Source organism: Cynoglossus semilaevis, chromosome 11 (assembly GCF_000523025.1).
Source record: "Cynoglossus semilaevis isolate Cse_v1.0 chromosome 11, Cse_v1.0, whole genome shotgun sequence".
Lineage (NCBI taxonomy): Eukaryota > Metazoa > Chordata > Actinopteri > Pleuronectiformes > Cynoglossidae > Cynoglossus > Cynoglossus semilaevis.
This window is the reverse complement of record NC_024317.1, coordinates 7,158,173-7,179,816: the sequence shown is the minus strand read 5'-3', so window position 1 is coordinate 7,179,816 and position 21,644 is coordinate 7,158,173. Positions and strand designations below refer to the sequence as shown.

General features: G+C 40.8%; 3 protein-coding genes and 3 non-coding genes across 6 annotated transcripts in view; all 6 read left to right on the top strand.

Moving 5' to 3' along the window:
* Positions 1-4,287, top strand: part of tmf1 (TATA element modulatory factor 1) — a 10,176-nt gene extending 5,889 nt beyond the window's left edge. Inside the window, 9 exon segments of the mRNA XM_008320337.3 lie at positions 237-354; positions 468-624; positions 724-916; positions 2,179-2,248; positions 2,337-2,429; positions 2,547-2,669; positions 2,933-3,091; positions 3,305-3,430; positions 3,552-4,287. Of these exon segments, the coding sequence (XP_008318559.1) occupies positions 237-354; positions 468-624; positions 724-916; positions 2,179-2,248; positions 2,337-2,429; positions 2,547-2,669; positions 2,933-3,091; positions 3,305-3,430; positions 3,552-3,692 (1,180 nt within the window). The 3' untranslated portion in view covers positions 3,693-4,287.
* Positions 2,011-2,083, top strand: trnar-acg (transfer RNA arginine (anticodon ACG)). The gene has a single exon. It is a non-coding gene; the product is annotated as a tRNA-Arg (tRNA).
* A 435-nt stretch (positions 4,288-4,722) lies between the features above and the next one.
* eogt (EGF domain-specific O-linked N-acetylglucosamine (GlcNAc) transferase) lies at positions 4,723-16,885 on the top strand. Its single transcript, XM_008320338.3, has 16 exons — positions 4,723-4,825; positions 5,724-5,962; positions 6,274-6,374; positions 6,517-6,625; positions 6,849-6,943; positions 7,097-7,201; positions 8,382-8,488; positions 8,752-8,855; positions 9,478-9,570; positions 10,208-10,279; positions 11,008-11,094; positions 12,886-12,954; positions 13,338-13,399; positions 13,974-14,093; positions 14,407-14,509; positions 15,330-16,885. The coding sequence occupies exons 2-16, from the start codon at positions 5,771-5,773 to the stop codon at positions 15,474-15,476; spliced, it is 1,566 nt and encodes a 521-aa protein (XP_008318560.1). The 5' UTR covers positions 4,723-4,825; positions 5,724-5,770; the 3' UTR covers positions 15,477-16,885.
* Positions 8,168-8,240, top strand: trnar-acg (transfer RNA arginine (anticodon ACG)). Its single transcript has one exon. It is a non-coding gene; the product is annotated as a tRNA-Arg (tRNA).
* Positions 11,476-11,547, top strand: trnae-cuc (transfer RNA glutamic acid (anticodon CUC)). Its single transcript has one exon. It is a non-coding gene; the product is annotated as a tRNA-Glu (tRNA).
* Positions 16,886-16,894: 9 nt separating the features above from the next.
* Positions 16,895-21,644, top strand: part of LOC103386184 (protein FAM19A4-like) — a 41,774-nt gene continuing 37,024 nt past the window's right edge. The window contains exon 1 of the mRNA XM_008320339.3: positions 16,895-21,204. The gene's annotated coding sequence lies outside the window, so the exon portion shown is untranslated. The remainder of the gene's footprint in view (positions 21,205-21,644) is intronic.

The window sequence follows — 21,644 nt, the reverse complement described above, 5'->3', positions numbered from 1 at the left end:
TGATTTAATGAGTTAATAACTGAATCGCACAATTATTACTGTAGTCAAAGATTTTGGTCTGGTGGTGGGGATATCAAATATATGTGTTACATTTTTGTCTTTTTTAGGAGTATCATACCAGCACATATTTATATTAATTATAGATGTATGTTAATGAGATTTATGTCAAAACAATTCAGACAGCTAGATGAATAGGTTTATTCTGTCTTCGCCAAATCTTTCGTATTCATGCCCCCACTTCCCCTTTAATACCGTGTACAGGTGGCTGACCTGAGAATGGCCTTACAGAGGGCTGAGCAGCAGCAGGCAAGAAAAGAGGATTATTTGAGGGAGGAGATCAGTGAGCTTCAAAAGGTAACAATATACTTCATACCAGCTAACCATCAAAGCACTGAGCTCATGACAGGCAAGGCAGGATTTGTGTCATATATTCCAATTTTGTCTGTTTTTTTTTTCATCTCCTGCAGAGACTCCAGGAGGCAGAGACCAGGAACCAGGAGCTGAGTCACAGTGTTACCTCTGCAACGCGGCCCCTTCTGCGCCAGATTGAAAACTTACAGGCCACGTTGGGTGGACATACGGCATCATGGGAAAAGCTGGAGAAAAACCTTTCTGACAGATTAGGTACAAGGCAGAATTACGCTCGCGCCACAACAAGCAGATTTCCTGGCTGAACTAAGTCATGTTTTAATTCTCCCGTTGATCCCTGTTATGTTTTATTAGCAAATGCTCAAGCACAACTGGCTGTCGCTGTGGAAAAAGAGCGCTCAGCATCTGAAGAACTGCTGTCCACAAAATCCCAGATGACCTCCCTAGAATCCCAGAACTCCCTACTCCGCCAGGAGAAAGCCAAGGCCCTGACACAACTTGATACTGAGAGAAACAAGAGAGAGAAAATGGAGGATGAGAGTAGCAGGTAATAATTTACAACATAAACTGACGACTCATGTAGTGACAATTAAAATACTTTCACCAACCAGGCACAAGAACATTTAACATTTCTTCTGTTTTTGGGACAAAAGTTTGTTTGTTACATTATCCATTTTTTATGATCAAATTTCAATTGTTGTGAAGATAATACAGGTTACATTTCTATAATTGTTTGCTGTTTAAGCATTTCTGTTAACTTAACACCAGTACTGGTTTCTCTGGATTCTCAGTAAAAAATATTCCAGCTGTTAAACATTGGGTTAGTGAATAGCCTAAATAATAATAAAGTCCTGGCTTAGCCTAATGGCATTTCTTTCAGGCAGATGAGAGCAACTTTTCTAGAAAAGAGGTTGATACATATATTCTGTGGTGTGATTGTTAGATAGTAAAAATCAGGGAAGGGACGCAGCATTCAGATGTTTTAAATAGCAGATTTCCCAGATGTGCCTTGAATTAAAACCACAGTTTTTTTCTTCTCATATTTCAAAATTTTTCAGAAAATGCCTGTGGTCTGATGTCTGCTTAACTGCAGTCAACAGGAGACTGTTGTGTTTTTAAGTTTATTCGAGCACCTCCAGGATGTCTTGATGTCCTTCTGTGTCTTTTATATTTGAGACCACAGCAGTGTGTACGGGACTTACAGTACCTGCAGGGTAGCAGACAGAGGAGTTAATGTGCTGTGATTGTTGTAAAAGAGAAAATGTCTCTGGATGACTATACTATACTATACTGATGATATACTATGGTATATGTGTGTGTGTTTGTGTTCATATGCTGTTGTCAGTCTGTGTTGTTAGTTAGTTTACAGGAAAAATAATTCACAATATTGTAATCTTTTTAAAACCTCAGTGAGGTTTTAAAGAGATCTTAACTTTGTTGTGGTTATGGAACTAAATAATATAAGCATTTTCATTTTTTGTGCCAATTGAATAAGTAACAGAATTATTAAAACTCTTTGTTGACGGTTTGATAATATTCCTGGACACTAAACTGTAACCAAACATTGCTTCACTCTGTGTTTTGAACCACTGGAATGTGCGTTGTCTAGACAGTAAGGTAGGTGGCGGCAGAGGGCCAACAGGGCCAGTGGCGCAATGGATAACGCGTCTGACTACGGATCAGAAGATTCTAGGTTCGACTCCTGGCTGGCTCGAACTTTTCTTGTTATATTCGTGGTGCTGGATATATGCTGGTCATTTTGAATGGATGTTCTGTTGTAGTAATTTACTTTTTGTTTATATAATGTAGGGAACATGCTGAATTGGAAAATTTGCGAGGGGAACACAGTCGAATACTTGAAGAAGCTAAGAAGGAAAAGGTATGTAAAATGCCTTTGACAATTCTTTAAAAAAAAAAAGTATTTTATTTTTTGGTTAACTATTTTTATTTTGTTTGCCCACTTCCAGCTTCTGCTCAACAATCAGCTAGAAATGGAGAAGATGAAGGTGGAACAGGAGAAAAAGAAATGCTACTTAGCACAGGAGGCGCTTAAGGAAAAGGTGGAGGAGGATTGTAGAATTATATTTATTCAGCATTTTCTAATATTCAATAAGAATATATATATAGATATAGATATTTAATTTTTATTTTGATCTTGTGAAAATATTCTTTTTCAGGAGCGGAAAGTTTTAAACCAGTCTGTTGGCGAGCCACCAGCATCCTCTACGCCTTCCTTGTCCCGCTGTAGCTCCATCAGTGGAGCAGACAATGGCGGTCTGCACAGCGCGGCTCTGTATCAGGTACATGTACAAAGCAAATAACACAAAAGGCTTAAATGGAATCACTGACTATTGCAGGCACCTTGCTGGACACATGAATGAATTAAAAAATGTACCAGATAATTCAGATATCGGCTCTTCTCATCAGCTACTACTACAGGAGGAATAAAAAAGCAGCCTTTAAACTTTGAGGCATTAATCATTTTTGGAAGTGGTTTCCCTTGTGTGTTTTTTTTAAATATATATATATATATTTGTATATATATTCATTTCATGTTCTGTAGGATGACTCTTCAGAGCATTCATTCAGCACCATGACCATGTCTGTGTCAATGAGTGGAACCAATCTGTATGAGGCTGCACGGTTATCTGGAGGCTCCAGCATCTTAGAAAACCTCCAGTCACAGCTCAAACTGAGAGAAGGGGAGATAGCCCAGCTGCAGGTGCGACATCATACATTTAGTCATGCTGTCTACGCATCTGCTGCGTGATCTGTGTGTACTGCTTGCAACGAAATAAAAAGCTAGGCATGAAAAATGTTTTCATTTCATCAGGAGGTATAATTTAGCATGAGTGCAATATTAACATTTTAAATAACAGAAGAATTGTAATCCTAAACCTGCAGCGCCAAAATGTAAATATATTTATTTTTTTAGCTCGAAATCTCGAACTTAGAGAGGAGTCGTTCTGTGATGGCAGAGGAGTTAATTCGACTCACCAATCAAAATGATGACATGGAGGAGAAGGTGAAGGATATTCCCAAGCTGAAAGTTCAGCTAAAGGTGGGCAAAGGCTAAACATACAGCACTACACACTGTACATATAACTCATCAGGTGTAGCCAAACAAGCTCCTGAGGAGGTCAGTGTGAGGTTTGCTTAAGTTTTGGGCATGTTTATTGTAGGATCTGGAACAGAGGCACAACACCATCCTGCAGATGTACGGAGAAAAGGCTGAGGAGGCGGAGGAGCTGAGGCTGGACCTTGAAGACGTAAAGAACATGTACAAGTCCCAGATTGATGAGCTGCTGCGGAACCAGAAATAAAGTTCCTACAGTGCCATGACTTCTGAAGTTATATGTCCACTAGCAATTCACTTAACTGACTTAGACTCGTTCACAGGAAACATTATAAAAACATAACATCATTAAAGAGAGCGGCTTTAATATATCTGTTTAAGAAGAAAATCCCTTACATTTTTTTAATTATATTTTATGTTACCTCATTATAATATAGTTTATTTAAATAAGGGTGTTGGGATAATCCAGACCATACATCATATCATTGCATCATTAGTATGAAGGATAGCCCTGGTTTGTCAATCGGATACCAACCTATGCTTTCTGTTTATGGTTTTGACATGTTTGGTAATTATACATCTGATGTAGAACTGTAGAGACAGTTAATTTCTGTAGGAGTCGATAACATATTTGCACTACACAAAATCAGTCTTCTTTATTTCTCGACGATTGATCCAGGGGGTTCAACAAATATATGAGTTGTACAAAGAAGGGTACTGTATGTATTTTTAAATCTTTACAAATCACAAGAGATGGTTTAGATCTGAAAACAGAGAAAGGAAAGTGTATTTTAAATTATATATAAATATGTAAATGAATAAACGATCTAAGTGATTACAAACTCATTGATGTATATTTTTAGTTATGATAAAAACATTTCTGTTTTTTGGTAATAACACAAGTTCATTATTGTTATACCTAATAATGAGATGAAACATAGTGTAAGCCATATGTTTTCATACAGCCTTTGGTTTTGGTAGAATTTACAATTTTTTACCAGGCAATGTAACAGTCTTTGCTGTAGAAATAGCTACATTTCGGCTATGTTGGATAAGCTACACGTCATTTTAGATGTGTTTTTAGCTCAAATTTAGTTCGTGTTTTGGCTAAACACTAACTTCCGACTTAGCTTATCAATTTATATATAATACATTTGGTAGTGTTGTGTCGAAAATGTACATTCGGTAAAACGGACTATATGTAGTCCTATGTATACAAGTCCCGTCTGAAGCCCACGTACAGCGCCTTCATTTATATGGTCAAACAGCGCCCCTGTGTGGCTGTCATTAAACATTGTATATTTAAGATTTCCGGTGTTATGGCGACTGCCGGCAGAACACAGTGCCCTCAGTGTGGAGTGTAGCAGGCTGTGCATCCAGGTAAACTGTATTGCTTTGACCGAGTGCCGTTTTTTTCACACAGAGAAATACAATAGAGGCGGGTTGTTGTGTGTAAAAGTTTAACTGATAATTCCTCACTCCATTTCGTTCTCATCTTTTGGCTGTTGGTGTAGCTGTAATGACTGATGAGGCTTAGTTGTTTAACGATACCCAAAGCAACATGTTATTAACCACTATTCAGTATATTAGCTCCTAACACGTCGCTCTTCATACAGTTTAAACCCCACTTTTCCAAAAGAAAACTTGTACTGTGTAATAACTTAACAGTATCATTCCGGTAAGACCTCAGTGTCGTTTTCACCGACGCACTTGGAAACAAAACGACGGTTACGTTAAGACTTGAATAATTCGGTAAAACTGACTAATTTGGTTTAGAAGTAGGGTGAGTTTCTCAAACTTTACCAACGATTTGATATAACGCCAGCGGCAACAAAGACAGTTTCGAGGGGCAGGTAGTCAACTGAACAATGGCCACCGCCTCATAAGAGTGAATGAATGAAGAGAGATTTGCAATGAGGAATTGATTAAAACTTAAAATGTCCAGGGAAGTTTTAAATGGGACCAGAACATCTAGGCACATGGACAAGGAGACAGTATTTAAGAACTAGACAAAGCCACAAGCTGGTATTGGCTGATCCAGCAGCCATACCTTTTTAAAAATCCCTTTCATTATTCTCAGATGCTTGTTGTATTTGTTGTAAGAAGTAATTTTCGTGCTTGGCATCATATGCATTGGCTATAAATGAAGTGAGACGTAATGTCTGGCACACAAAGCATGTCACTTTCAACAATACATTATTTGTTCCTGTTACTTTAAATAAACCATCTGAAAATGATAAAAAATAACATGTCTTCTGTCTTCCGTCTTCTCACACAGGGCTGTGAGGACGGACAGCAGTCTCACATGTCTGTGCAGTCTTGACTATGCTGCTCGTGGCAGTGCTAGGTTTAGTGTTTTCTTACTCCGTGGTTGCCGCCGTGGAGGCCGCAAACACCAACTACCAATCAGCAGCAGAGCTTCTGAAATCCCTGCCACCAGAGCATGTGCCGTACTTCCTCTACAACAACAAGAGAGTCGCCAAGCAGTGTCGCCGGGACCCTCGCTGCCCCTTTAAGGTAAGACTCAACAGTCAGCTCGTCTCCTAGATAAATAACTGTGGGGAATTATGTCATCTGCCAGTTATGAACAGGGTCTGCTACATGTGATGGTTAAACCAAGTAGAAAAGTTTTTATTCTGTATTTCTGGTGATACTAGATTCATTCAGAGAAGGCATGTCCCAGGATTTAGTGTGATTTTCTTTTAATGATTTTTTTTAACTGGGTCATGATTTGCACATTTTTCTCTGTCATCTCCCTTTCAATGAATCTGTTTTACCAATTCTTGCTTTTAAAACATTTATTTCTTCACACACTTGTTTTCCTACAGGATGATCTGCTGGACTCGTCTGCCTGTTGGGGCTATGAGAAAAACTGTGCTCCAGAGAATCGCTTCAGTTACCCAGTATGCACCAAAGCTGACTCTGGATGGTACGTCAACTGCTCGCCTACTTCATTGTTTTGTTGCTTTTTATTTAATTTCTCAAATGCAGTATCATTTTAAATCAAAAGTCCATTCATTCATAGCATGATACTGGATTCTGTTTTGCTGATTTCCTGTCTGTTTTTCCAGGGCTAGGTCACTGGATGCGGCCCGGGAGCTTTTCTGGAATCAGGCTGATTTTGGCTACGTGAAGAAGCGTCGCACCGAACTCAAAACACTCTGCAAGGCCAGCAAACCTGTAAGTCTCCTCATTTCCTTGTTTCCCACAGGCCTCCAGAGTAAACAGGAAGACACCACCAGTAGAAATAGAAGCATTGTTGTTGCTGGAGTCCAAAGACAGACGGCCTTGGGAGTCTTTGGAAGCAGTTTCATGGACCACATAAATAATCCTAAATGTCAACGTTTGGGTGTTAATAGTATTAATAAAAGTATTAATAAAACTTATCTGTAATATTTTCCAGGCTCACTCATCGTTAAAATGCTGTAGCCACGCACGATTCTGCAAAGCAACCAACCTCTATCTTGACTTGCGTAAGCCACACAGAAGTCACGAGAGGTCAGTTGGACAGCTCCATTTTCTTCCCTGAAGGGAACTCTGGGGGATTAAAAAAAGTTCTATCTAATCTAATCTCTAATCTAATTTAAAAGAAAGCCTGTCTCCCATAGTGATGAGATGAGGCCTTGATTCCCATCTGTGTTTGTGCTACAGATACAAGGAAGACTTTATCCAAAAGGCAGAGATCGGCGGCTACTGCAAACTGAACAGACGAGCACTCGCTGCTCAAGGAGAACACCAAAGCCCTCTGCAGTCTTGGTGAGACCACATGCATGGACGCAAACTCACGGAGAACAATTTGTCATGGAATGTTGTACACACTGGGGAACAACCCTAACAATAGCAGTGGATAAGCCAAACCTTGACCACTAGACCACCAGGGATCACATCTGGGCTGTCACACTGCCCCCAGTGGTGTAGTCTCAGTCTCACACCACTGAAACACAGACATCAGTGGGTGTGGGTGGGGTGACTTTGACCAGAGTCAAACCACTGAGAAGTGTGGTTGACAGTATTCTGTGTGTGTCTCATTTCCTCGTGCTGTACCGAGTACTTAGCCTCAGCGTCTGTGAAGGGTGACAGTACAACCAGACAAGACGAATGACAAAACCAAAATAAAACAAACCTCTCGTCACTTAAGTAAGATAACAACTGGAACTGGTAAAAGGCTTTTTTTACAGAGACAGACTAATTTGTAGAGACAAACATCAACATCCGCTCTTCAGACAATAGCAACATCAGTTTTAGATTTAAATGTGCAAATAATACTTATAATTTTATTGTTTCATGCTGATGATCATCAGTAACTTTCAGTTGGTTCTTGTCAGAATTTGTCAACAGCCATTTCTAGCAAACGTTTTGTTTTACCTGACCAAGTGCCACTGCCTTCATATATTTTATTTAGAGTTTCCTGCAACCCGTTTATGTAGGTCAACATAAACCGCTAATTTGCAGCCAAATATTGTCCCCCACTTCCGACAAGGCATGTCTGCAGCAGCCTGCGCATCAGTGGGGGCGGGGCTTAGCTCTGAACCCGAGTCGAAAACGTGCTGCTTTTGGGGTTTCTGAGAACAGCCATCGGTCTGTAATTGGTCCAAAGTGTTTGTAGTCTGTATTTGTGTCAGGAACCATGTGAAATTAACAATACAAACAAAAATACAAAACGGAACAATACGTATCGTTATTTCGGTATAAGTTGTGTTTTATGAACGGCGTGTGACATGTGGGCCAGTGGCGCAATGGATAACGCGTCTGACTACGGATCAGAAGATTCTAGGTTCGACTCCTGGCTGGCTCGAAATTTTTGACAGCAACGACTAAATTAAATAAAGGTCTTATAACATTGAAGTGAAGCTCAATGACTTTTACAAATATATAAATCTATCTACAGTATCAATCTAATGTATCTGTGAGTCTAGAAATAATGTGTTTTTTGTAGGTATGCTGAGCTTCAAATGTACACAGAGCTGGACTTTGATCCAGTGGAGGATGGAGACTGTGACCTCATCGTTGAAAGACCTACGGTGTTTATGAAGCTGGATGCTGGTAAATAAACAACGATCTAGTCATGAAAGCATAACGATACTGCAGTATTTTTTTTTTATCCTTTGGAAAACATACTGCTATAACACTTAAATGCACAAATTATATGTCATATTCACATTTCAGCCATTTTGGTAACAAACTATATTTTGATACTATTTTAGCTTTAGAACACGTAGGTAATATTTGAATCCACCTTTGTTTCCACAGTTACAGTTATGACTTGGTAACAGCACAATAAATGTGTGTTTTTTTTTCCCTGACAGGGGTGAACATGTACCACCACTTCTGTGACTTTGTCAATCTCTTCATCTCCCAGCACATTAACAACTCCTTCAGCACTGACATCAACATTGTTATGTGGGACACGGTAGGTTATTATTGGATGGGTTGTGGGTTGACATGATGATCACATTTACTAAGAAATAGAATCTCCTTTATCTCCCAAATCCTTATGCTGCGTTAAGGTTACAACAGGTTACAATAAGTGTCACAACATTAAATCGTCATTGTTGTTTCATCATTGTCTAACACCTAATCAAGATAGAACCATATTTATGCACTCTGTCTTGCAGGTTTTTACCACAGCCTTCTGTTTTCACATTTCCGTTGAACAGCTTAGCGGAGCAGAGGTCCGATCCAGACATCAGGGAGAAACAGTAGCTGCAAACAGAATGATTTATGGACAGCCTTAGTCGACCCGTTGTTGACCCACTGTGCACAGAAAGAAGAAGGATAAGAGAGATAAAAAGAAAAAGAAGAAGAAGGGAAACAAAACGGACAGGGAGAAGAAAAGAAATGACCTTTGAGTCAGACTGCACACTGAAAACCAAACAGGCTCAGGTTGTCAGATAATGCTGTGCCAGTAGATTGTAATTTTACTGAAACCACAGAGAAAAACAGCAGACTGAGTTTAACAGTAGACAGGCTCTTGAAACTGTCTGTAGGTATGACCAACTCAAAAGATTTTTTATTTTTTTGCTTCTTTTCAGAGTTTTCATGATTATGGAGATTTGTTCAGTGAAACGTGGAAGGCCTTCTCAAAGTATGACGTCATTCACCTGAAGACCTATGACTCAAAGAGAGTAGGTACAATGGTTGGACTTGATGATCCGTGTCTGCTGCGTCCCTGCACATGTGTAGATCAGATCCATTCATTTTTAAATTATCCCCATGAAGGACAATCTGAAAGAACATTTAATCATCAGCTACCTACGATCCGGTCCTGTGGTTTGTCTAGTTTTATACTGGATTAAGACTCAGTAAAAACAGTTAGGTATGAGCTGAGAAGAACTTGTCCTGAATGTGGACTGCAGGTCTTTTTAGACAGAGTTCCTTAAGTATTTTGGTGCTTCTCACTGATTTCATAAAAGAATATACCTTTGTGTCTCTTATGTCCACTCTAGTCTAGAAATACAGAAATATAGAATGTTAATAATGAAAGGTTTTATATAGACAAATACTGTCTTTTTGAGAAAGTAATGTAAGTCAAATACTCTTAACATTTGTCAGCAGACACATGTAATTGCAAAACATTTTCAGTTCTTTATTTAAATGATAATTGTCTCATCTATTTTTTTTTTCACATCTTTCATCCTCTGCTAACCTGTACCTAGACTGATCAGGTTGAGTCAAGTTAATTTTACTTTTGCAACCCCAGTTTATGTCCACAGTGCATGTACTATCTGTATCTTTCCTGAATCTCCTTACCCTTGTCTGCAGGTCTGTTTCAAGAACGCCTTCTTTTCCCTCCTTCCGAGAATGAGATACGGCCTCTTTTACAATACACCTATCGTAAGTTACCTCACACACGTTTGTCTGTGTATGGACAGTATTTTTAAGTAGAGAAAATCATCCTGAAATTGGTGTCAACATCAGCTAATTTGTGTCCCTCTCTATATTGAAGTCTTATTAAAGTGTTATGATAACCTGGTGGAATTATTTTTTTTATAGTTATGACACGTGACACGTCAAATTTATATTTACATTGATGCAACACATTCAAAACCTCAACAAGTGCCTAGGTCATTTAAATGATAATTCCCAGCAGAATGCTGTGCAGATAACACTATATAAATATGTGTTGCCGTCCCGATGTGTGAAATATTGATGGGTCAGCCTGGAGCTGATGTGTTTCAGTGCCTCCACTGCACAGGTCATGTTTATATTCATGTGTTCACGTTCACAGCTGCAGGGCAACAGTGTGAGAAACTCTCACATGAGTTATGCATAAGCTCATATCATATTCATTCCAGCCATTATAAAACACGTTTACAATGTCACATTCTAAATGTGTTACATATTTCTCAGTGCAGTCCAATATAACAGTGAATGAGTGTTGACAGATTCAATTTACCTTCTACATTGTTGAAAGCATAGTTTTTATTTGTATATTACCTGTATTTCTGCGATTATTTTTAATATGATAAATAATTTAATTACATTACTTGAAGTCAACGTTATCTTTTATAAATTAGAATTTATATAAAAAAAGAATATTTCCTGTCTCGTTCCAATGGCAGATTCCTGACTGTTACAGTGAAGGGATGTTTCGAGCATTTTCCCAGCATGTCCTCCATCGGCTGAATATACTACAAAATGGACCAAAGGTAGGAAAGATATAAGTGGTTTAATACATTTTTGAATTATCTGTACTTTTGTTTAGTTAGTATTCTGAACAGACATTACATCCCAGTCATGTTCACTGTTATGAATGTGCTGAACAGTCATGGTGAGTGACTGAGAAAATCTACTCACTTGACCCTATATGTGTAATTAATAACTATTGCTGCTGTTTTGTTCTAAAATAAAAGGAAAAAATATTAGTTGTCAATTGAAGTGGAGAAGTTGGTCATTGATGACCGTGTAGTTCCAATGTAGTTGAGCCTTGTTTTCACTTTATGGTTCCTAAGTATGAAGACATCAGATGTAGTACCACTAAAGCTGCTGTAGGGGGCTCTTAACTGCTAATTATAGAGCTTTGGCAGCAGTCCCTGGTGGTCTAGTGGTTAGGATTCGGCGCTCTCACCGCCGCGGCCCGGGTTCGATTCCCGGTCAGGGAATTAATTTATTTTCACTTTCAGTTCTACAGGATACACAAACTGTGAAGATCTATAGCATTGTGTAAATGTCAAAGCCATACAGCAATAATATGTGCTTAACTCAACTGTAACATTTACCACATTACTTCCTTTAAACTTAGCTTTTCCATAAAGTGCATAAATAGCTTAAGAAAAATTTTAAAAAATAGCCCAAAGTGGAGTTTGACAAGCTTAGATTGGACGAAATTACTTTTAAACAATGGATTTGTTTTTATATCCCTTTGGCCCTGATCAGTGAAATCCACCTTATGTTACTGTCATTTACTCTGTGTAATACTCACCCAGACATATCTCAATTATTTGCATAAAGGGGAAAACAATAAAAAAAAACATGTCCCTGTGACCCAAACAAATCCTGGGTTACTCATTTAATGTGATTTTATGGGTTATTTCTCAGACAATATTTGCTTTCTTCTCTAATAACTACTGCATAACTACTTGTATATTTCTTAAGTTTATTTATCTATATATTTCATATATGCCACCTAGTGTACATTAATGTATTCAGCAAAGAGTCAGAGCATGACTCTTTCTGCCACGTGCCACATATACCCTGATAACTTCCTCTTTCCTGTTAAGGAAATGATTTAAAATTCATGCCTTTAACTGAAAATATGCTAAGAGGATTTCAAGCAGCAGACATGGGCTGTTAGTGATAGCAGACTGGCTATTGAACGAGAGGTCGTCTGGGCCCCGACCTTCTCAGTGGTTCTTCCTTTCATCCCTAGATTAATGACGCAGCCCGAGACCCAGACCACCTCGATCATCCATTGTGGTGTTCTTTTCTTCCCCCTCGTCCGCCCACTCCTGCTCCCTTTTATTAAAATCCTGTGTGATCCTGCTCAAAATAAATTATTTCTTGATACTTTAAAAAAAAGAAAAAAAAAGAACGTAAATTAATAATTTATTAATTTTCAATAAATATATGTTGCAAGAATGTATCCTAGTGGAGGTTAATTTAATGAGTGTACAAAGTTGTTTTACTCTTATTTAATGGGAGTCAAGGTTCAAATGGTAAATGAAGCCCAACTACTTTTCAAGAACACAAGGTGGCAGTAGAAGAACATAGAAAGGACAAAAAAAAAAAAAAAAATCAATGCTCTGCTTGTACACAGTGTATCACACAAATAAACCGGTGTTTCTGCCTAAAAAAGAACTTTTTCATGTTGTTTTATCAGCTCCTCATCACCGTCCGCAGAGGAGGGCGTTAAATGTATTCTAAATGAACTTCATGTTTCCCCACCTGTCTGTCTCTCCTGTCCTTGGCTGATTGATTATTGGGTGCATTGCTTTTTCCAGGAGGGGCGTGTTCGTGTCACACTGCTGGCACGCAGCACAGAATACAGAAGGATATTAAACCAAGTGGAGGTGAGACGAAGCACCACCCTCACCCCCTCCCTCCTTCCTTCTTCTTGCCTCTTCCTTCCCTGCACTTCATTCCTTCTCCTTCGACATGTCCTATTACTTTTTTCATTTATGCTTGTCCCCTTGTTTTGTGACTTCTTTCTGTCTGTACACAGCTTTCCAATTCCCTCAGCCTCTCCTTTATTGCACTGACAGTCTGTCTACCTCTCCCAAATTCTCATCTTATATCTTATTAGCTGTAAAGTATTTGGGCAGAAAGCCTGTCCTGTGTGTGATCGTTGCCCGTGTTTTCTCACTCTGTCATTGAAATAACGACACAAACCCTGTTGTTCTTGTTGTTGTTGTTGTTGTTGTTGTTGTTGTTGTTGTTGTTGTTGTTGTCACAGCTCGTAAATGCCATGAAGACAGTGCCGTTCCTGGAGGTCAACGTTGTGGACTACAAATACAAGTGAGTTTTAAAGAGTGCTTGGGTTGAATCACACAGTAGAGACTGGTTGTTACCAGTTCAATTCCCATAGTAACTAATGTATTCCTGGTATGAGATGTACATGTAATTTCTTTAACCTAAAACATTAGAATAACTGCACACTCTAAATTGACCATAGGTATTAGTGTGAGTGTGAACGGTGGTTTGTGGCCAGGTGATGGCCTGACCACTGACCTGTTCCAAACGACTGATGGGTTGTTTTTGTTTTTTTGTCAACTACTGTATAAATAGTCCAACTGGGTTCAAATCACAGGAAGTGGGCTACTCATTTGTCCCTGATCACAATTGCCCCCTCAGCATTCTCTCTTGCCCCGTACTGTCATCCTGTGAGGTCGCCACCACACTGACAAACATCTGCTTTTGAAACGTAATCTTCTCCTTTCACAGATTTTGTGGCGTTATTAAACGTACTGCCATCCAGCTGTGGATGTTACTGTTTTCTATAAGAGTGACGTGTTAAGTATTGTGCTTTATTTCTTTGTGTAGTCTGACAACGTGACACGATGACTAAGATTGATGTCTGCCTGTCTCTCAGGGATGTTCCCTTCCTGGAGCAGTTGAGGATCACCTACAACTCTGACATCTTTATAGGGATGCACGGGGCAGGTCTCACTCATCTCCTCTTCCTCCCTGACTGGGCTGTCATTTTTGAGCTGTGAGTGACACTTCCTATCTGTGTCTATGTGTGTGTGTGTGTGTGTGTGTGTTTATGGCAGAGAGACAAAGGGTTGGAAACGGGGGGAGAATGATGAAGAAAAAAAGTAACAGAAGAAAAGATCTGAGGGTAAAATAATGCCTAATTAAACAGGCATTTGTCACACCTGCACACCCTGATGGGTATACAGAACAGCTAATGTGTGTGAGTGTGGGTGTGTGTACACAGTGAGAGAGGTAGGGGGTAGCAAGGGGTAAAAGTGAGGCAGACTGAGCAGAGAACTAGATAAAGTGCCTGCGTCTGTCCCTCCCAGATATAATTGTCAGGATGAGAGCTGCTATCGAGATTTGGCTCGGCTTCGGGGCATTCGATACGTGACTTGGCAGAAAATGGACAAAGTGGTCCCACAGGACAAGGTAGGGGAAACTCCCGTTGCCAACAATCAGCTCCCTCAGCATGAGCTTACTCTATTCATTTCACACATTTTGCATACACTCACTTGCGGCAGCATGCACACATTTAATTGAGTCCAATTACAGACGCAGCAGAACAAATGCCCTATGCTGTCATCTGTACTGTGTGTGTGTGTGTATATGTGTGTGTGTGCCTGTGGTGTGTGTAACCTGAGATGACCTCTACACTGCTGTGTTCCCCCACTGCTTTTATTGCCCCTGAAGAAGAACTATAAGCTGGTTCAGAACACAGCCCAGCAGTTTCCAGACCATGGCTTCTGCCTGTAGTTGTACTTAAAATAATACTACCACTGCAATGCAACACAAACTGCTTAGTAATGAGACACCGCTGCACTGACATCACTAACTCAGTATAAAGCATCTCTGTTTTCCTATGATGTCCATATGAGTGTGGTCACTGGTCAGTTCACGTCTTTTCCTTTTCTTGGAAATTGACATTATGTAGATAATATTGAGTACTGCAGCTTTCAGTTATTCAGGAATCATCTGTCAGCACACAAAAAATAGATCATCAAAAGATGTTAAACATTGTTGTTTTTGAAGGTACTTCATGTTGCTTTGCACTTGTGACAACATTCTGAGTACTAAAAAAGACAACCAGCACAACATACACACAACACAGCACAAACAGCCTGAGTCCAAGTTGCAGGACTAAGTAAATGTCTGTTTATTCATTGCCATAACTTAGCACTTAGCACTGAAGCTCTGTTAGAGCAAAGGTCTGTGGCGCTCTCCTTCACCTATCTCACAACACCTCTTGCAGGGTCACCATCCCACTCTGGGCGACCATCCAAAGTTTACCAACTACTCTTTTGATGTGGCTGAGTTCATGCGTCTGGTGCTGGAGGCAGCCAATTACGTCACAGCCCATCCTAAATGGCAGCGCTGGTCTCTTCATGACGAACTCTAAAGTCTTTTGTAAGGTTTTTATGAAGTTGTGGGTGAGGGGGAAAACTGCAGCTTTTCTGGCGTCATTTGCTGTAATCGCGACCCATCTGGACTCCCTCTCAGTTTACCCTAAATCGGTTTTTAAAAGTTACCTCACCAGAGAGTGGGGTTAACGTATTTAAAAATTAACCTTAAACTTCAAACATGGTAGAAGAGGACCTTGAAAGACTAAGAGAGGATGTAGCAGTAAAGCAACACTACAGATGCCAACTGCTGTCAAACACCATTGACTGACTGTTAGGAACTAAAGGATGAGACTTGTGCTGTAGGAACATATGGACAGTGTGAGACATGTCTTCTGCATATTCCCTATTACTATGATGGTGTTGACTAATCTAACCAATAGCAGCTGTTTATGATCTCACCTTGATGGCAGTCTTTAGAGTCGTCGACTATCAAACCAGAGGTCTGGAGCACTGAGTCAAAGACTACCTGTACAGCGTTCACAGTGGGGGTGTTTTTTTAAGATATAGAAAGCAGTGGTTGTATTGTATTTTTTAAAATGTAGTTATATTGTTGTCATAAACACTGTATATGATGGAGTGAAGGTAAAGTAGACACTTCTAGTGCCAGACATTTTTGTATCAGTATCTATTTCTATGTATGCAGTATTTACATTAAGAACACGTTGACACATAGTCCAGCGTGTAATATTTAAGGACTTATAACGACACAACTGTAACAACAGTGGAACCCTCTCCTCATCCTTGTCTTTGTCCCAGTGGTCAGATACAGTATTGAAAAAAGACATTCACTTCTGGTTGTTAATCAGACCAATGTCCTGTGTTTATATCTACAACCTTCTAGTCTGGATCATAGCAAACGACAAGGTATAACACCTGAACAAAGGTTGTTTTCCTGGATTACATACTGTATATAGAATGTAATATATCTCTGTCCTCATGGTTTTGTTGTCACTGCACAGCAGTAAAAAAAAAAAACAGCCTGAGTCCAAGTCACTGGACTGTTTTTGCCTCTAATACTAAACTTTTTGTTAAAAATCCAAGACAATTTCAAACCTTATCACATTATAACAGCATACGATTAAAGATAAAAAAAACATAATCACTGTTTAGGAAAAAGGAAGCTCCAGCCTCCATGTGTCCATATCAACTGGAGGAGGAAAGAAACGAAGGTCATTGCATTTCTGGTGGGCCAAACGGTGGTGGAGTGGTTAGTGATGTTGTCCAACAGCAAGAAATGTCTCATGTTAACTGGTTGTCCCACAGTCCAAATACAGATTTAGTTAATTGTACACTCCCTTGTCTTTATATGTGTCTCTGCTATGGACTGGCAGTCTGTCCAGAAGACATAACTTTGCCGTTGAAGATGAATGAATAACTGAAAATAACTGAAAACACTGATACACTGATACTGGTTTTATACACTGATATCTGCAGCAAGGTTTGAGGGCAAAAGCACTTTTTTTCTTAAAGCCAGAGGTCACAGAGTTCAAACAACAGAACTACATGTCAGAGTCCTACTTTATTATTACATGCTGGACTATTCAGTATTAAATGTCTTTTTGTCTGCCTAATGTTAAAACATCTGTTCAGGCTTTATGAATGTATGTAAAGTTTACATGACCCCCATCTCCCCCAACCCCGAGCTTTTGTCTACATAGAAGTTGCTGTTGAAAATCTGAAGATCATTTTGAAGTAACTGTCTGTTTTGTACTTGATCAAAAGTAAAAGTATCAGCATAACCAGCACAGTCAAATGTTGAGGTATCCTGTGCCAGTTGTTTCCTCCCACAGTTAACTTGTAATAGAACAAGCACAACTTCCATGCAATCTGGTGCAACGTCCCAAAGATCAGAAGATTTTCTTTTTCTATCTTTTTTTTTTTTTTTTGTGGTTTTCGGCCTGTCCGTAAGCTTGATGTTTTATTTATCGAAGAAATCGTGTTCAACTGACTCAGACTTTTCTGCTCAGGGCTTGTGCTGATCTCGGTCGCAATTACATATTCTAAAGCTGAGTAACATTTTGCAATAAATAACTCTGAAAACGCTGACACATGTCTTCTGTCTGTGTCCGCCATTTTGGGCATTAGAGGCTTAATACATTTTTATTTCATCAATCAAATTTTGATCTCTGACCTCAGAAGCGGGGGAAACCAAAGCTGCTGTCTCGCCAATTCTTGCTGATCCCAAACATCTAATTGCAGCTGGTTTTATTATTTCAGATAAGTTCAGATAAAAAGAGAGAACAGGGATCCTGGCAAAAGGGCACTGGTTCAGTTTTACTGTCACCATAATAAATCTGAATGGCCTCGAAAAGTACCAAGAGGGAGCAGTTGCTCTATCACGCCACTGGGGGGCAGTACAACACTGCGCATGAAGCTGAGTGCTCACCCTGCGCTCAGTGATGGAGCCTGATAGACCTGTTCTAACGTATTCACCAATATATCCAGCGGGTCACAGGGAGGCAGCGCTTGCTGAGATGATTTTGCTTCAATATCACAACTTTGGTGTCAGCACTGGCGCTCTTTGGCTTCGTTTTTGCTCACTGTTTTGCGGATGTTGTATCTAAACCTCCTCAGTATTGACAGAGCTGTCTGGCACGGACACTATTTATGGCCCTGCTCGGGTTACTGCCAGTGACCTCATAAAGAAATGAAGCATCTCCATGGAAGGAGGGGATCAAAAGCAGAGGAACCATGATGTCTGCTCTCATTAACCTTCGTGGCGTTTCCAAATCGATTACCATGTCCTGTTGTTTTAGCGCAGGTCTTCAAGCCCAGCAGTGGAGTGGAAGAGGACGCAAACGAGACGGACACAGTATGAAAAGTGACAGGATAATCCGGCCGGTGTTTCAGTTCTGAAGCAGAGACCAAGAAGAAAAGTTGAAAGTCTTTGTTCTTTGGTAATTACAAACCCATCCTTGTGCCCTCGTGTGTTTGGTCTTGTAGTGTTAGCCTTTGGACATTTAAACATTCAGCATTTTCCAACAGCCACGCTTTGGTGGTCTTGTTTTCCACCGGCTGGACCAGTGATGTGACGTGACCCCACTTAACACCACCACAACCTTTGACCTTTTATTATTGGTGTTGGATTAATCTTGCATTTTAACGTCACCATTGACAGTGACATAATGCAGTGATCTACTCATTGCCCAAGAGTCACGTCCTCTGTGTCAAATATGTTTTGAGGCCAAAGCAGCTCCGTAGTTTTCCTTTTTTGATTTCGTGGCTCTTCTTATCTGACAGTGCACTTCGGGACGACCAGTGTCTGCACGGTCTTAACCCCTTCAGGACGGACGATGGGATGACCTCAGGAGTCAGTGCTGCAGCAGATGCAGAGCAGACGAATGCTCATTGTATTGTAACACACTGGCAGAACTTATAAGAGCAAAGTAGAAATGTAACGGGAAGTGTGAGGTGGGGAGTAAATTACATTTCACACCGTTCACCCCCCACACTTTAAAAGTCCAGCAGAGTGTTTGCGTAACATAATGTGGGTTTTTGCTCCGACACGATGCTGGCTCCCTCCATGAGAGGGATGATAGATGAGATAAGTGCTGCGGGCTGTTGCATCCATTAGCTGCTTCACTTATAGGTATAAAAGGCCTGCGATCCCCTCTGCGACACACCGGTCCAGTGTAGTGTAGACACAACAGTACGTGTCAGTGCGGACGCAGACAGGATACATTATTTTTTCACACCTCCAACACAAACTCCCCCCCACACACCCCAGTCAAAGTCCATTTGTCTGGTTTGTCTGAAAACTGGATTAAGCACTTTGACAGTAAACAGGACGACTCGGAGCTGTCCGTGGTGCTGAATTTATATGCTGTCGAATCTGTCCATGGTGCTGAAACGTTCTTTTTTTCTTCTTCATTTTTCCCTTTCTCACTTTAGTTTAATGTGTTTATCTGACTTCTGCATCTGAGGGGTTTCGCACTTGGCAAACCCTATATCGGTGTCTAATCTTTTCTCAGTTCAAACGCAGACAGATCGATTTGTAACAGATTCAAGTTCAGATGAATCGGTTGAAAAAAAAAAACAAACAAAAAACAAAAACAACGACTCTCTCACCCGTGCACAAGAATAGAGTCGAGACAAGGTTGTTATAAATTGCCCAATACTACATTGGTATTTATTGTTTTTTTTTAATGTATACTTTTGCATAGGTTAAGTAAAAGGCAGGTGTCCATAAACTGATCCCATCAACAGCTCTCCTCGTTGGCTCGCCCGTGGTTTCTAAACTGGCCATAAACGCAACGACAAAGACATGAGAATGTATCTGATACTCCTCACCTTGGGGTCGTTAGCAGGCATCGACCCCCCTCTATGTCTTAACGACTGCAAATATACAGCGCAGAGCAATCAATCGCCATCAACGCACTGGTGTGTAGTCCGGGGATGGAATAATTGATAGGCTGTCTCCTTCTGTGTAATGAAGAGGTGGCTGTGATTAAATTCCGCTTAACATCTCGTCGGGGGGTGAGGGTTTTGGGGGTTAGGGGTAAATTGAGACGACACTGTTCACGAGCCACGCGAGCACAGCGTCGCACGTCTCCGTGTATAAAAGGAAAGTGTCAGTAGGACGAGTGAGTCACTGAGTCACTCACAAGGTTAGTGATCACGGACCGGCTCATATAGTTCCATCCAATCACCCTGATGTCGGTTAAAGTTGGACTACATCCTGTAGGCCGCCAATGAACCATTGACGATTAAATGTCGATAAAACTAACACGTTAAAACCTTAATTGTATTTTCGTTCTGGCCACAAAGAGCAGTCTTCTTATTCACTTCAATATTTATTATTGAAGCTGCCACTTTTATGAGAGCAACCATTGTCGGAAAAACCCAACAAGTAGGTGAGTAAAATATTTGATATCCATCCATCACGACACGACAAGTGTTAACGACAACATAAAAGGTGTGAATCTCCTTGGACGTGCAGCTCGTCCCCTCCAGTCCTCCAACAGTGCTGGCTGTGTACTTGTAAACTACATGACATCAGTGAAGAGGAAGGTGGAGGGTGGAGGGTGGAGGTGGGGAGTTCTTGGGAGCTGTTGAACTGGGCGGGCGCTGTTTGCACGTGTTCTGAATAAGGGAAGACGGGACTCGCACCGCATTCCTTGTGTCCAATCGATCCCCGCTCGGGAGGAGCGACGGGAGCGCAACTATCACTGCATCACCATAACCATCACTCACTCCCTCTCTCCTTCTCCTTCTCATCAGCATCTCTCCGGCGACTAACGCCTCCCAGCGTGTGACAGCCGCGCTCACCTAAACAACCCTGGTGTCTGTGCGTGTTTGCGCGTACGCGTGTGAGTGACAGATGTTTCCCATTTTTTTGGTTTCTCAAAGAGACTAAAATATATGAGTTCCAGCTTCTCTTTCAGGGTGGACTGACGCACTTTTGAAGACTTTCTCCTCAGTCTGGTGATTCTTTAAAATGGGACCCATGGAGATGAAGACAGGCTGGAGCACGTCCTCCAGCGGGCTCCAGCAGTGTTGGAGTTGAGGTGTCAGTGACCGTCCCTCTCACTCCTGCCTCCGGCTCCTGAGGCTCTTGGACCTGTGGGACCTGGGAAGCGGACTCTTTGAAAAGGGATTTCATCTCTTAATAGCTGAAAAATGAAAGCAGTGGAGTTGAAGTAGGAGGGACAGTGTCTTCAACCTGGGACCAATCTGGATCCTTTCCGACCACCAGTGATCATGCAAACGGATTTATAGATTCGGGTAAGCTTCCTTCCTTTCTTTCTTTTTTCTTTGGTTTTAATTCAATCAGACTAAGTCTAAGACTAGTATCTTTTTGTCCATGACGCACGGGTTTAGACCGACGTGGCTGAGTTAAGAGCAGCACTATTTGGGTAAAGGTCTTACTGACAACTGACTGAGTAACTGACAAGACTGGCAAACTGTGCAACTTTGACGATTGTGGATCAGCAGCAAGGATATTTTTGCAGCTACAAATGAACAGGAGAGGTTTTACAGAAAACCTTCACAGTGATTTCCCCCTGAGTTCCAAGTGGCGCGTGCCTGCCTTGCGTAAAAATGGAACCAACAATGAGCCGCCAGTATCACTGACCGTCTCTCTCTCCTACTGTGTGTGTGTGTGTGTGTGTGTGTGTGAGGGAGAGAACGGGAGAAAGAGAGGGGGTGGGGGGCTGGGGGTGTGG

Coding starts and splice junctions, on each gene's coding strand:
- eogt (XM_008320338.3), top strand. CDS start 5,771: ATGCTGCTCGTGGCAGTGCTAGGTTTAGTGTTTTCTTACTCCGTGGTT. Junction 9,571..10,207: donor AGACCTATGACTCAAAGAGA/GTAGGTACAATG, acceptor CCTTGTCTGCAG/GTCTGTTTCAAGAACGCCTT. Junction 14,510..15,329: donor AAGTGGTCCCACAGGACAAG/GTAGGGGAAACT, acceptor CACCTCTTGCAG/GGTCACCATCCCACTCTGGG.